The 14,038-nt window shown below is 48.0% G+C and overlaps 2 protein-coding genes across 4 annotated transcripts in view; one reads left to right on the plus strand and one right to left on the minus strand.

Annotated features, from left to right (window-relative positions):
- UCMA (upper zone of growth plate and cartilage matrix associated) overlaps window positions 1-6,049 on the minus strand; it is an 11,766-nt gene extending 5,717 nt beyond the window's left edge. Inside the window, exons 1-3 of one of the 2 annotated variants that reach the window (XM_027121903.1) lie at window positions 5,042-6,049; window positions 4,862-4,957; window positions 1,425-1,523 (exon numbers count right to left, since the gene is read on the minus strand). In XM_027121903.1, coding sequence (XP_026977704.1) covers window positions 1,425-1,523; window positions 4,862-4,937 — 175 coding nt within the window. In that variant the 5' untranslated portion in view covers window positions 4,938-4,957; window positions 5,042-6,049. Of the gene's footprint in view, window positions 1-1,424; window positions 1,524-4,861 lie in introns of both variants that reach the window. The other variant, XM_027121904.1, reaches the window with a different exon arrangement.
- Window positions 1-14,038, plus strand: part of MCM10 (minichromosome maintenance 10 replication initiation factor) — a 119,372-nt gene that overhangs the window by 51,084 nt on the left and 54,250 nt on the right. The window contains exon 21 of one of the 2 annotated variants that reach the window (XM_027121892.1): window positions 4,686-4,704. The exons of the other annotated variant lie outside the window; for it this stretch is intronic. The gene's annotated coding sequence lies outside the window, so the exon portion shown is untranslated. Of the gene's footprint in view, window positions 1-4,685; window positions 4,705-14,038 lie in introns of those variants that run through there. 2 annotated transcript variants of the gene reach the window in all.

Raw genomic sequence — 14,038 nt, forward strand, 5'->3', positions numbered from 1 at the left:
AAAAAAAAAAAAAAAAAAAAAAAAAATACTGTGAGTTAAAAAAAAAAATACACTCAAGGAATTTTAGAGGCCACATCCTCATTTTTTAAATGCTTCTCCCCAAGCTGTCCACCAAGGTAAACAAATCTTTAACAGGAGTATTTGCCTCTGAATTACTACAGTCTGAGCTTTCCCCAGGATGTTTGATTTGCTGGGATCCTGCCCAACACCTGTCTGCAGGGCTCAGCCAGGTGCCACCTGCAAGGCCATGGGCATGGCCTGCAGCCCCCTGATACCTGGTGATGGTGTCCTTTCCACTAAGAGGTGCCCTAAGGGCATATTACCTCCCAAATCCACCAGAGCAGGCAAGCGAGGGGTTGACAACGTGGGAACTGAAATTGCAGACTTTCTCTAACAAAGGTCACCTTAACTGGGGTCTTATGTCCAAGCTCACCTGCATCCAGGAACTTACTTGGAAGCATTTAAATCTTGAAGTTTTGGAAGAGACCGAAAAAGGAATAAAAACACACATTGGCCTGCCTGGTCTGATCCCTATTACCCTGTTCTATGGATTTTTTTGCTATAGGTGACCCTTGAGGGCACTTAATAGATACCAAGTCGAATCCCATCCCCCATGGGAGGCTGGGATTCAAAGGCAGAGCCTCCCTCCCCCTCCACCCTCCCCCACACCCAGAGGCCTGGTTGAAACCAGCATTCCTGGGAGGAGGCTGGAGCCCTGTCTCCCAAGGCCAGAGGGTGGGGATGAGGTGTGCTGACTGTCTGGTGAGAGACACAGAGGCAAAGGTCAAGGCTTTGCAAACAAGACGCTCGGGGGCCCCCTGGGTGAGGGAACACGCAAACCCCATAAAAACTTGCTCTGGGTGAGGGGAGCCGCCCCGTGGGCTGTAGATGTTGACGCTGGAGGTGGGGAGGGTACAGAGCTCCCGTAACCGGAGCCATCTGAGTTCACTTGTCCTGGTTTGCTTCCACTGGTCACCCGATGCTGATGATAATAACTAGGTAAATGAAGGCCTAGGTTTTCCGGGATGGGCAGTTCCTAGAGCCATGACATTGGTGGAAATCCAAGGCCCTTGAAAGTGAGTTTGAAATCCTCTCAACTCAGCTCTAACGGGAACTAAGCCAGGGGTGCAGCTGCTAAGACAGAACACACACAAGTAGGAGGAGAAAATACGATCAACCAAAAACTCCCCCAGCCCCACAGTCTCCAAGCCAGTGGTGTTCTGTCCTCTTCCATTTCTTCTCAAGTTCTGTAGCCACTTTTGTGACTTTCTCCCTGTTTTCCGAGACTCCCACAGATATGAATTGAAAGTAGACCTCCTCTTACCTCCCTCCTCTAGTTAAAATTTAGGGATAAGTACAGGCAAATCACATGGTTCTCCTGCAGAGGTCCACTTCCCCGAAGTCACTGGCTGACGAGCTCTTACCATCGTTTTGCTCCTCCACGAAGTTCTCAAACTCGTTCCTTTGTTCCTCGTAATGTTCTTTCCGTAGCCCATCCGCCTGCAGCTTCTGCCTGTTCTCCGCTGGGGGAGGGGAAGAGGCGAGAGTTGCCCCCAAGAATAGGGGCAGCCGCATGCATTTAGGGGGACACTAATCATTCTGCCTGAGAAACTTAATCAGGTGCAAAAGGGGCTGTTTGTGAGGGGCTAAGAGTGGGGCTTCACTGAAATGGTTCACTCCTGACACAGACTTTAAACCTGAGGGACCTGGGGGAGTGTCCCACCCAACTGCCTCGTTTTGTGAGTGAGAGGACAGACCCCCAAAAGGTGAAGCCATTTAGCTCCAGGTGCAAAATGAATGGTGTATCCAAGCATGCTGGTCCTCTTAGAAGCTAGGAATTTGATGATAGAAATGAATTCTGTGAGGGAATAATCCAACTTAATTTCACATTAATTAACCTGCAAGTCCATTCAGCATCTTTGCGCTCCTATCATGGCCAGAATATATACTAAGCACTGGGATTAAAAAGTCAAGTAAGAAAGATTCTGTCCCTCTGCCTAAGGGGCCTGTGATCCACTTAAGGAGAAAGATATGAAAATAAATTACACCCAGCATTATGGCTGCTGTGATAGAAATTGCCACGGGGTATGAGGATGTGGTCCAGGGAATCTAAGATGATCCTGATATTCATGCCCTTAGGTGATTCTCTCCCCTTGTGTGGACTGGCCTAGTGGCTCACTTCTAATGGGCAAAATATGACAGAAGTGACGGGATATGACTTCTGAGATTAGGTTACAAACAAGACTGGCTTCCATCTTGGGTTCGTCGGTCTGTCTATCTATCTGTCTATCTCTCACTTTTGCTCTTGCTCGGAGGGAAGCCAGCTGCCATGTTGTAAGCTGTCCTGTGGAGAGGCCCACTCATGGCAGGAACTGGTGTCCTTGACCAGTAGTCCGCAGGACTTGAGGTTTGCCAACAGCCATGTGCGTGAGCTTGAAAGCGAATCTTCTCTCAATCAGGCCTTGAAATGAATGCAGCCCCAGCCAATACCTTGACTACAGCCCATAGAGACCCTGAGGCTGAGGCCACCAGCTAAGCTGGACCTAGACCCCAGAAACTGGGACAATAAATGTTTGTTGTTTTAAGCTGCTCAATTTGGGGCTCATTTGTTACACAGCAGTAGATAACTAGTACAGGATATGGGGTGATCAGGTAAACTCCCTGATGATGAAAATACCAACCTCAGGTATCCCTTAGTTTTGTGAGGCAATGCATTCCAGTAAAGTTGGCTGTAAACTTTTTTATGAGGAGTCCCAGTTTCACATTATAAAGCTGAAGGTACGCCTCTGGTTGGAGAAATACCCCCAGTGATAACTGAAAGCTGTCACTGAGAACACGTAAACATTCCTTGGCTGTTGAACATGAAGCTTACCAGAGGGAAACTTACCTGAGCTGCCAGGTCACAGCTCACCAGCAGGTGCAGCTGTCCCTCATCTGCTCTAATGTAGCCCCCTCAAAAAACCTCTCTAGAGTTTAGATTTTCCAACGTCAAATAAGTTTCTAGGTTCATCCATTTCTGCCCTCACACCTTTACATCTTTAGTCTGGCAGAAGCTTAGAGATAGGAATTGCCTGTTTTCTGGTTCCAGATTCAAGTTTATCAAAGTGTTGCCTGCCTTTACTGAACCTCAGACATAATTGGGCATTGTTCTACCCATCACCGAAGTTGACCAGGTAACAATAGATTAACTCAGGTGCATCCTAGGTGTTCACCGGGCTGTCCTGGGTTCCCACGACTGAAACCCTGAGCTTCCAACCTGGGTGACAGACCTCTGGCTTAATCATGCATCTCATGGTTCTGAATCCACTTAGAGAATGGAAACTATTTGCCTCTTAAATTCCTGCACGTTCCCCGCTGGGAGTCTGCCAAAAGTTTGCTTCTCTCATTTCCGTCAAGAACTGCCCAAACTCCATCAGTCTTTTCAGTGTTTCTTGACATTTGCTAACCTTTAAATCCCAAATTGTGTGAGGCCTGGAGATTTTCCCAGTGTGGTTGTACTTCTCCACTTAAAAAAAAAAAAAAGGGAATTTCATCTCCAGCATTTTCATCTCACTTCTTGCCCATCATTTGAAAACAGTTCTGTTATTTTCACTGAGCAAGTTACCTTGCTGAGTGTGCTGAGAGGCACAAAGAGTTTATTCAGACAGACACATAAGTAACGAATCTAGCCTTGGACTCAGAGTCTGTCAGAGCTGAGTCCTTGGAAGAATCTAGTTCAAGGACAGAGAACTCAAATCCCTTCAAGGGTCGGCAGGTCATGGAAATGAAGGTCTCTGCCAAGCAGGGGATACCAGGGCCTACTTCAGGCTGAGAAGGAGACATACTTCTGAGCTCAAAAGCCTCCCGAATGCATTGGAAGTGAAGACTTTTAAAAACACTGCTGGCAGATGTAGAGAATGGACTTGAGGACACGGGGAGGGGGAATGGGAAGGTGGGACGAAGTGAGAGAGTGGCATGGACATATATACACTACCAAATGTAAAATAGATAGCGAGTGGGAAGCAGCCGCATAGCACAGGGAGATCAGCTCGGTGCTTTGTGACCACCTAGAGGGGTGGGACAGGGAGGGTGGGAGGGAGACATAAGAGGGAGGAGATGTGGGGATATATGTATATGTAACTGATTCACTTTGTTATAAAGCAGAAACTAACACACCATGGTAAAGCAATTATACTCCAATAAAGATGTTTAAAAAAAGTAACTAGAAAAAAAAAAAAACAAACACTGCTGGCTGAACACCACTCTTTCAGGGGCTTGTAAATAAGGAAACGGGCCCAGGGAGAAGAAGTGGTCAAGGCCACTTAGCAGCAAAGCTGTCACCAAGCCCACATTTCCAGTTCCCGGTCCCATGTGCCCTCCTCCCTGCTTACAGTGCCTGTAGGGTGCACCATGAATACCCAGAAAGCACACACTGAGCTATTGTGTCCCCTCTCCACTGAACATAGATTTTCCCCTTAACATTTTTTTTTTTGGCCTCGCTACACGGCATGCAGGGTCTTAGTCCCCCGACCAGGGATGGAACCCGTGCCCCCTGCAGTGGAAGCAGGGAGTCCTAACCGCTGGACCGCCAGGGAAGTGCCGCCCATCCCCGACCTTAACATTTTTAACTTTCAGAAACTGAGATGCAATTCAACACTTAAGTGCGTTCAGTGTGGCCCTATCCTCTTTGTTTCTTACCCCTGCAGCATAGCCAATCAAGGAGTGACCTACAATCAAGGGAATGTGATGTAACTTCTAATTCAGAGCTGCAGTCACTGAGACCCGAGGGCCTAGGTTGAGCCCTTGGTCCCTGGCCCAGCTGACTGTGGGAGAGAGAAGGAACACGAGGCAAGAGCAGAAGGCAGGCCACCGGCATCCTTACCATTGACCTCTTCTCGGGATTTGGAGGACCGCTTGCCTCGCTTCTTGAGGAAATTCAAGGCATCTGATTCCTGCATGAAGATCTTCCCTTCCACGCCTGAAACCCGAGAGAAGCCGGTCACAACCGGCACATGCTCACCAGGGCTACCTCGGGAGCCCCCTGGGTGGCCCCGGCACTCACCTTCCTGCACCTCATGTCCTGCCAACCGCCTGGAGCCCACCGCCACAGCAGTCCCCTCCCGCAGGGCTGTGGGACGAGAGCACAGCGTGAGGGCTGCCGCACCCCGACAGGAGCCCTCACCCTGAGCCAGGCCAGGACGGTCCTTCCCAGGGCTGTGACTTGCCCTGGAGACTGGATGCCTCAGATACCAGCCACACAGCCAACTTCCCCAAGAAACCACCAGGCGTGCTGGTTTCTCTGTACTGTGTTGTATTATACACACAGACACACACAAACACACACACCCAGGTACAGCCTTCTTAACAGAAGGTACACCCTCTACCTGGCCACCTGAGCAGCCTCACCTAACACCAAGGCCATCCTGGGGCCTCGCATACTCACTGGACAGGAGCACAATGGCCGAGAGACAGCAGATCAGGAACAGCTGTCTCCAGGCCATCTTTGCAAAGGCCGAGGCTCTGTCTGGGAACTGCAGACACAGGGTTCTACAGATCCTGAGGCTGCCAGGTCCTCACTACTGTGTCAGGCAGATCAGGAAGGAGAGAGAGAGGCAGGAGGCTGGGATGCCACTGAGGGGGGTGGGGGGTGGGGAGTGGGAGGGGTCCCGGCCACGACTTCCATTGGCCGCGCCTGCCGGAGCACCGGAGATGTTTTTGGCACCTTGCAAACCACACAGAAGCAGAGTCTGTCATCGGAGCCTCAGCCAGGACAGTTCTGAAGTGGCCTCTCCAAGATCCGCACCCAAGGAGTTGCCTCAGAGTCAGGATTCCAAAGACCAAGGGCAAATTTCAAAGAGCCCCTGGCATCTGCTTCAGGGGAGGGGGACTCTAGTCCTGGAAGCTGAAGCATGTGGGGGGCTCAATGGGGGACTTTGACTCAGCTGTCAGGCCAGGAGGGACCGTAAGGCTGGAAGAGCCCCCCTTAGTGTGACTCTGGCATGGACACATGGGCCATTCTGACAGTAGCCCCCGACTTGACATGTCCCCAGCTGATGCTGTCAAGCAAAGCAAAGACCCCTTGGCCTGGGGCCCTCGAGCCCTTTCAAGACATCGAGAAAGAGAGGCAGTCAGCCTTCCACGGGAGAGAGGCGGAGCACAGTGTGTAAAGAGCCCCTCCTCTGGGCATGCTTCTCACGGCACACCCCGTGTAGGGGAGGAAATGCATTCCCAGAAATGGAAATGCCGATGGAATCCGAGCCCTACGGGGCCATCAGAGCCCAGTCCCTTAGGAGCTTTGTTCTTGACACTGTCATGTAAGTTTGAACCGCCCAAAGAGTTGCCTTTGGGCATTGTTTAGAATCGTCCTAATAGTGACCATCCCTAGACCTACCCACATGAAGCTCCCCTTTCATCAGACACGTAGTAACATCCCACATGTACTTGGACCATTGGCAGGAAAAGAATGTTAATAGCGGAAAAATAAGCAAGGCACAGCCAACAAAATAAATGGGTTGTTTTCCAGTGGAGGGAAGTGCGACTGACACCTCTGCCAGCTCTCGGTGGCTGTGAGCACACAGAGGGCTCCGCTTCAACACTGGCTGACCTCACTTAACCAGGTGCGGGTGGGTTCTGCATGATCAACCCAGGAGGGGCAATACCCATGAGGACACATCAGCAAGGATTCATCTGTCAGGTTGACTAGCTGTCACTTGAAAGAGGGAAGGGCCAGGAGACAGAGCGATGTTGATGGGACTTGTGGGTGAGAAAGTGGGTGTGTGAAATACCTGTGACATCCTTGATACACTAATTCTTCTTGCTGCCTTTTTTAGTTCCATTCATTTCAACCATGAATATTTATCGAACACCTACTCTAAGCCAGGCACCTGTGCTAGTCACACGCTCACCAGCTTTTAGTAAATCTGCCCAACGTTTCCGAAGTACCTTCCACCTCAGGTCGGACGCTGTGCATCCACTGTCCACGCAGAAAGGCTTAGGGAAGAATCTCAAGCCCTAGGAAGTTCTCTCAGACCCAGCCCGGAAGAAAAGGGCAGGAGATCCAGAATTCACTGAATAGAGGATGGAGGCTTGCAATGGGATGTAAGCTTTGTTCTGGAAAAACAAGCTTACATTTCTTACATACCAAGGCTGGTGGCCTGAGATTTCTATCGGCTACACTGATGTGCTCCAAGGAATGGTCTGGCCACGGCTGGTCTCAAAGTATAATCTCTCAGTTCTTCCAGAGCTTTCTCTCCCTCTAGACCCTTTGGTGTCTACACTTCCCACCCTCTTTCATTTTGCACCTTCAGCTCGCCCACCTCTGGGGCTGCTCACTGCACCTGGCTGTGCTGCAGAGGTGGCCTCCTCGTGACATCATACCCCAGAGTATAACAAGCCACCCACCTCAAGGCAAAAGCATGATTCTAATGCAACTATAATTTTATGAATATACTAAAACCCATTGAATTGTACACTTTACGTGGGTGAATTGCATGGTATGTGATCGACATCTCAAAAAAGCTATTACAAAAACACGTGTATAGGGTACTTCCCTGGTGGTGTAGTGGTTGAGACTCTATGCTCCCAATGCAGGGGGCCCGGGTTCGATCCCTGGTCAGGGAACTAGATCCTACACACATGCCGCAACTAAGAGTTCGCATGCCACTACTAAGGAGCCCGCCTGCCGTAACTAAGACCCAGTGCAACCAAATAAATATTAAACAATAACAACAAAAACGTGTATATACACATATATTACACAATATGGAAACAGCTTCAGGATACTCATCTGTAGGGGTCTTGGGGGTTGGGGGAAGGTCAGGAAGACTTTAAAGAAGCACTGATGGCTGAGATGAAGCCTGAAAGATGAGGGTTTCCAGAGCCCAGTTAGACGGAAGGCATTGTCAAAGGGCCCAGAGAAATGAAGCCCTTTTGAGAAATTGCAGGCAATGAGCAATAGCAGAGCACGGGAGCACACGGAGGGGCTGGAGGTAGCCAGGGCCTAGGTCACGGTGTAAGGGGTCTGGCCTCCATCCTTGTGAGACTAGTATGGCAGCTGTAAGCACATATCCCAGGGCCAGTCCCCGAGTTCAGCCCCAGCTCTGGACTGAACCAGCTGCATGGCCTTGGGCAAGTCATTTTACCTCTCTGTGCCCAATTCCCTCCTCTGTCACACAGATTGATATGAGGATTGGAGACAATGCATCCACGGTTCTTACAGCAGTGCCTGGCATGCACAGACCATTGTATATGTGTTTGCTCTCATGACACAATAACGAACCATTGAATGATTTTGAGCAGGGAAGTGACATGAGGGTTTTTTTAGGAACACCACACCCGTGATGTGGAGGGTGAGAGGGATTAGACTAAAGTGGAGACAATGAGAGAAGGCTGTTGCCTTCGTCCAGGTGAAGCTCAGGAATGGAGAGGACAGATATTTAAAAAGATTAAAGAAATAGAATCAGTGAGACTTGATGACTTACTAGCTCAAGGGAGTGACGGATTGGGAGGTGTGCATTTCAGGTGGCTCCTGAGTTTTTAGTTTGGATAACTGGGTGGATGGATGGTAAGATCATTCTGTGAGGTGGAGAAAAGAGAGGAAGTTCAAGGGGTGTGTCATTGGGCAAATCAAGTCCAGTGATCTGTGGATTCAAACCAGGTCTTCTGATGTCAAATCCAGTGTTCTTCCCATCTTCCCACAACCGTAATTTTGTGAATATACTATCCCATCCCCACGGTCAATTTTAGAACACTTTCATCACCCCCAAAAAGAAATTCCATACGCATTAGCACTCACTCCTCATTTTCCCCAACCCTCAAAGCCCTGGGCCACCACTACCCAGCTTTCTGTCTCTAGGGATTTGCCTCTTCTGAATATTTCACCTAAATGGAATCATACCCTGTGCGGCTTTTGTGACTGACTTCTTTCACTTCAAATACAGTGTTCAAGGGTCATCCGTGTTGTAGCATGCATGCAGACTTCATTCCTTCTTATTGCTAAATAATGCCATGTTGTACAGATATACCATATTTTATTTATCCATTCATTGGTTGATGGACATTTGGGTTGTTTCTACCTTTTGACTATTATAAATAATGGTGCTATGAACAGTCTTGTGCATGTTTTTGTGTGGGCATATGTTTTCATTTCTGTTGGGTGGATACCTAGATGTAGAATTGTTGGAACATATGGTAACTCCATGTTTAACTTCTGAGGAACTCTCACATTATAACTAAGATGTTCATTTACTTGTCTGTCTCCTTCAATGCTGTGAGGTCTCTTTGAGGAGGAGTTTCCACCTTGTTCATACCTGAGATGGTCTCTGGCACCGAACTGATGCATAAATGTTTCAATAAACATTAATCAAGGAAAATACTCTGGGGTGAGGGCATTAAAGGGAAACATTTATGAGCTCACTTCAATGGGCTATTCATAAGAAGGTACCTCCCCAGGGACCTGAAATTTCCAAGTTTATGTATCACTGGGTTCAGGGTCCTTCTCAAGCAGCAGACATGAATTCTGTGGTTCATTTGTGGGTTGTCTTAGAGGGCAACCAAGATGGCCTTCATGTTCCCCTCAGTTTGACTGAACTTTAGACAGGTTTCTTTCTGACTGTAAGCCCCTGACCTCCCTTTTGTAAGAACATTTAATTTAGAAAATGTGCGCTTGTAAATTCTTACCCTGCACCTTTGAAATGTATGCAAATCTTCTAACCTCTTGCCAGACATTCAAGCCAGGAAGTGTCTTTCTCAAGGACCTGGGAATCATGTTTTTGAAATGAAAACACCAAAGGAGATAGCATTTCTATCTCACACCAGAGGAGATAGCATTTTTGCCCTCTGTGGGAGGGTAGGCACCTGACTTTGACGGGCACTTTATTCCAATTGTGACGGCCAATTAGCAAACACAGGTGGCCTGTGATTCCCCCTACCCTAGCTCTTAAAACCTCTCCACGTCTACCATACCATCCAGGAATTCCACTCCTGGTTATTTATCCAAAGAAAACAAAAACACTAATTCAAAAAGATACATGCACCCCAATGTTCATAGCAGCATGATTTACAATAGCCAAGATATGGAAACAACCTAAATGCCCATCAACAGATGAATGGGTAAACAAGATGGGGTATATGTACACAATGGGGTATTACTTAGCCATAAAAAAGAACGCAATGTTGCCATCGGTAGCAACATAGGTGGACCTGGAGGGTATTCTGCTTAGTGAAATAAGTCAGGCAGAGAAAGACAAATACTGTATGTTTTCACTAATATGTAGAATCTGAAAAGTAAAACAAATGAACAAATATAACAAAATAGAAACAGACTTACAGATACGGAGAACAAACTAGTGGTTTCCAGAGGGGAGGGTATAGGGGGAGGAACAAGATAGGGGAAGGAAATTAAGAGGCACAAACTACTAGGTATAAGGCTGTAATGTACAGTGCAGGGAATATAGTCGATATTTTGTAATAACTTTGTATGGAGTATATTCTATAAAAGTATCAAATTACTATGTGGTACACCTGAAACTAATATAATATTCTAAGTCAACTATACTTCAATTGGAAAAAAAATCTCCAGCCCTTTGTTTCAGTAGAGTTGAGATCGGTCTCTCTCCTCTATTGCAATCGTCTTTTTATGTTTTATTTTTTAATTTATTTGGCTGTGTCGGGTCTTAGTTGCGGCACGCGGGATCTTCATTGCGGCATGCGGGATCTTTCGTTGCAGCGTGCGAGCTCTTCATTGCGGCACGCGGACTTCTCTCTAGTTGTGGCATGGGGACGGGGCGCTCCTGAGCATGTGGGCTCAGTAGCTGTGGCATGCAGGCTTAGTTGTCCCTCAGCATGTGGGATCTTAGTTCCCCTACCAGGGATCGAACCTGCGTCACCTGCATTGGAAGGCAGATTCTTAACCACTGGACCACCAGGGAAGTCCCTACTGCAATAGTCTTGAATAAATTCTCCCTTGCTTTTTCTGGTGCAGTTTTAACTTTGACAAGGGCACTGACTCAGCATCTCATTTGATTCACCAGGGAAAGCGGGCATAACTCATGTAAGTGGAAATGATCCTTAGGGAGTGGGTCCGTGCAGGTGAGGTCACCAGATGCCATGGCCCAACTGTAAGTGTTATCCTGAACTAAATATAGAAAAACCCGTTGTCTATAGCTAATACTAAGAATATATTATGTTCTTTTATTTCACTTCATTTTCAATGGACTAATTCTACCCCCGAGCACCTCCCCGTGTGGTAGAGGTGAGCTAAGGATTGTACCAAAAAGGGGACTCATGACCCTTGGAAGCAGGAGGTCCTCAGAGCTCGGCCCCCTCAGGAGCCCTCACAGAGCACGTAGATGGACACCTTTCCTGCCGCCTCCTCAGTGAGAAGGAAACACCCTCTAGATGTGAATGTGAAGGCTTATTTGTTGGGCAAGAGAGTGATAGTTTGCAAAATATAAAGTTTCAACTCATTTGAAGTGCCTCTGGATCTGACTGTGTTGACACAGGTGGGTGTGGAAAGTGAGGGCTTCGTGAGTCAGGACAACATTTCTAAAACCTTCCTGGTTTCTTATTTTCCTGTGAAAGACATTCATTTCTCTAAGCACCTAGCCAGCGTGTCATAGAGCTTCTTTATAGCTCTTTCCCTCATGCACCATGGAAATATTATCAGTCCCTATGAATATGGTGTCTAGAAGTCTCCTCCTGAAATTAAGTCTGGCAGGAGATGTCTCCTTTCAGCGCAATCGGCATCACTACGCTCATGTTCTGTTCTCAGTGTGACCAACGACTTCCTTGAGTTTATAGAGAAAATTATAACCCTTTGTCTGTGTCTTGCTTTCCCACATGCCATGCAAGGAAGCCAAGAAGCACTTGCCTTCCACCATCACCACTAGGCTATGTGACACATTAGCGGGGAAAGCTCTGAAAAGGGCATGGGGTCTTCTACAGCTGCATGGAGGACTGCTGTGAATATGAGTTGATATTCAGCAGGCAAGCACTGTTATGGCTAAAACAAGTTACTAAAATATCAAAATACTTCCTTATCAATTGTTCAGTATCCACTTTCCTGAGCCATCTCTCACCCACTGTTGCCCCAGGTACCCCAGGCTACCTCGCAGGACTCCTACTTTCCATAGTCCATTATCCAAGGGGATGATGCTGGGCCCAGCGGGGAACCCTGCTGTGCTCCCACAGCTGGCCTTGATTCTGATTGGTCAATGTCTGTCCTGTGTCAGCTACACATATTAATATCCCTCTGAATTCAGAGATTTCTGATTACTCACGAGTCATCTAAAATTACATTATATTTTTTCCCACCTCTCCTCTTTGCCACCTTTTGTGTCTCTCACACCGAAGTACTATCCCTAACCCTCACCAAAAATCCCACACCTATTACAAAGACTCATGTGCACCGAGGTTTAAAGTATCTGTACTTACAAAAGTGAAAAGTGGAAACAGTCTAAATAAAACAGCAGGGCACACATGATGGTGTATGTGTGAGAGCAGAGTGTGTACCTATTGGAAATGTTATGGAAGATGGAGAACATGATGGTGTAATAGTTGCTGATGAGAAGCCACAACAGTGTAGGTAGCCAGAAAGGTGTTCCACCGTGACAGGTTCTCCTGGTTTGCTGAGGAATCCCTTTAGAGTTGGGGTGAGTACAGTAAGTTAGTGACGTAAGGGAAAGGTGAGTTGGGCCCATTTTTCTGGAAGGAGATCAATCACCTGGAATGGGTAGATCTTCACTGTTGTGAAAATTAGTCACTTTGGCAGGTCTTATGGGACGCGGAGGGGTTGGAGGGGTAGAGGAGGAAGAAGAGGGGCTGGAGGGATGTTTCAGGTCAGTGAAGGGGAGTCTTGGGCAGGTCCTCACCCAGCATCGCTTGGGCTTCTTGTCAGTGGAAACAGCAAGAGCTGATCTTTAAGACTGCTGAGACTTGTCATAGCTTGGGCTTAAGACCCTAGACTGAGAGTCACCTGGGGCTCATCTCCCCGCAAAGAAACAAAGTGAAGGACGTTTGTTCTGCTACCCGTGGCAGCAACTAGAGCAGAGCATGTAGCTTCCACCTCTGGAGCGCCCTGTGTCGCCACGGTCACCTGTGCCCTAACCGTACGAGCCTGAGCCTTGTGACCCAGACTCACTGGCTCCCACCTTCCCCAACAGCCTCTTGCCTTTGACCCATGAGACTGAACCACTGCCCACTTTCCAAGCTGCCCCAGGCTTTGGGAGTAGCATCTTGGTGCCTGGGTTACTGGTACACCACACCCCTAGCCTTCACTGCTCAGAAGTTGACCCGTCAGGGATTTAAAAAGCCTCCCAGTCAGTGGCTTGAAGCCCCTGTCCTGAAGGTGACACTTGAAGGTGGGAAGCCCACCCCCAAGGGTTTACTGCTCTACGTGGTGACAACAGCTTAGCAATTACAACCACTTCAGGAACTGAAGACTTGACCCAGCCTGCTGGCGGACCCAACTCACCGAGGCCAGGTTCCAGCGCAAACCCTAATCTCACTAGGCCATGGTCCCAAGATTAACCTCCCAAAGATGCAAGCAAGGCAGACTGTACGGCTGCCTACAGGACCCGTGATGTACGATGGGAAAGAGCCTGGACTTCTGTCAGATGGAGAGACTTGAACGCTCTCACTCTTGGGATGGATGGATATACATTAGCTTTACTCTAGAGGGTTTAGAGATGTGGTTCGCAGACTTGACTATGAATTCAGATCTCCCTGGTGCTTTAAAAATACCAACACTGGGGACTCCCCTGGCGGTCCAGTGGTTAAGACTCCACAATTCCACTGCAGGGGGCACCGGTCCGATCCCTGGTTGGGGAACTAAGATCCCGAATGCCGCGTGGTGTGGCCAAAATAAATAAATAAAATAAATTATTTTAAATAATACCAACATTGGGCCTCAACCTCTAAGAGTCTTTGTGTGTGTAATTTGAAAAATTCGCGTCTTTCACAAATGAACGTATCTATGAAACAGAAACAGAATCAGGGACCTAGAGAATAGACTGGTGATTGCCAAGGGGGAGGGGGCCTTGGAGAGGGATGGATTGGGAGT

This window comes from Aethalodelphis obliquidens, unplaced genomic scaffold, assembly GCF_003676395.1.
Source record: "Aethalodelphis obliquidens isolate GAN/ISIS:26980383/991018 unplaced genomic scaffold, ASM367639v1 scaffold23, whole genome shotgun sequence".
Classification (NCBI taxonomy): Eukaryota; Metazoa; Chordata; class Mammalia; order Artiodactyla; family Delphinidae; genus Aethalodelphis; species Aethalodelphis obliquidens.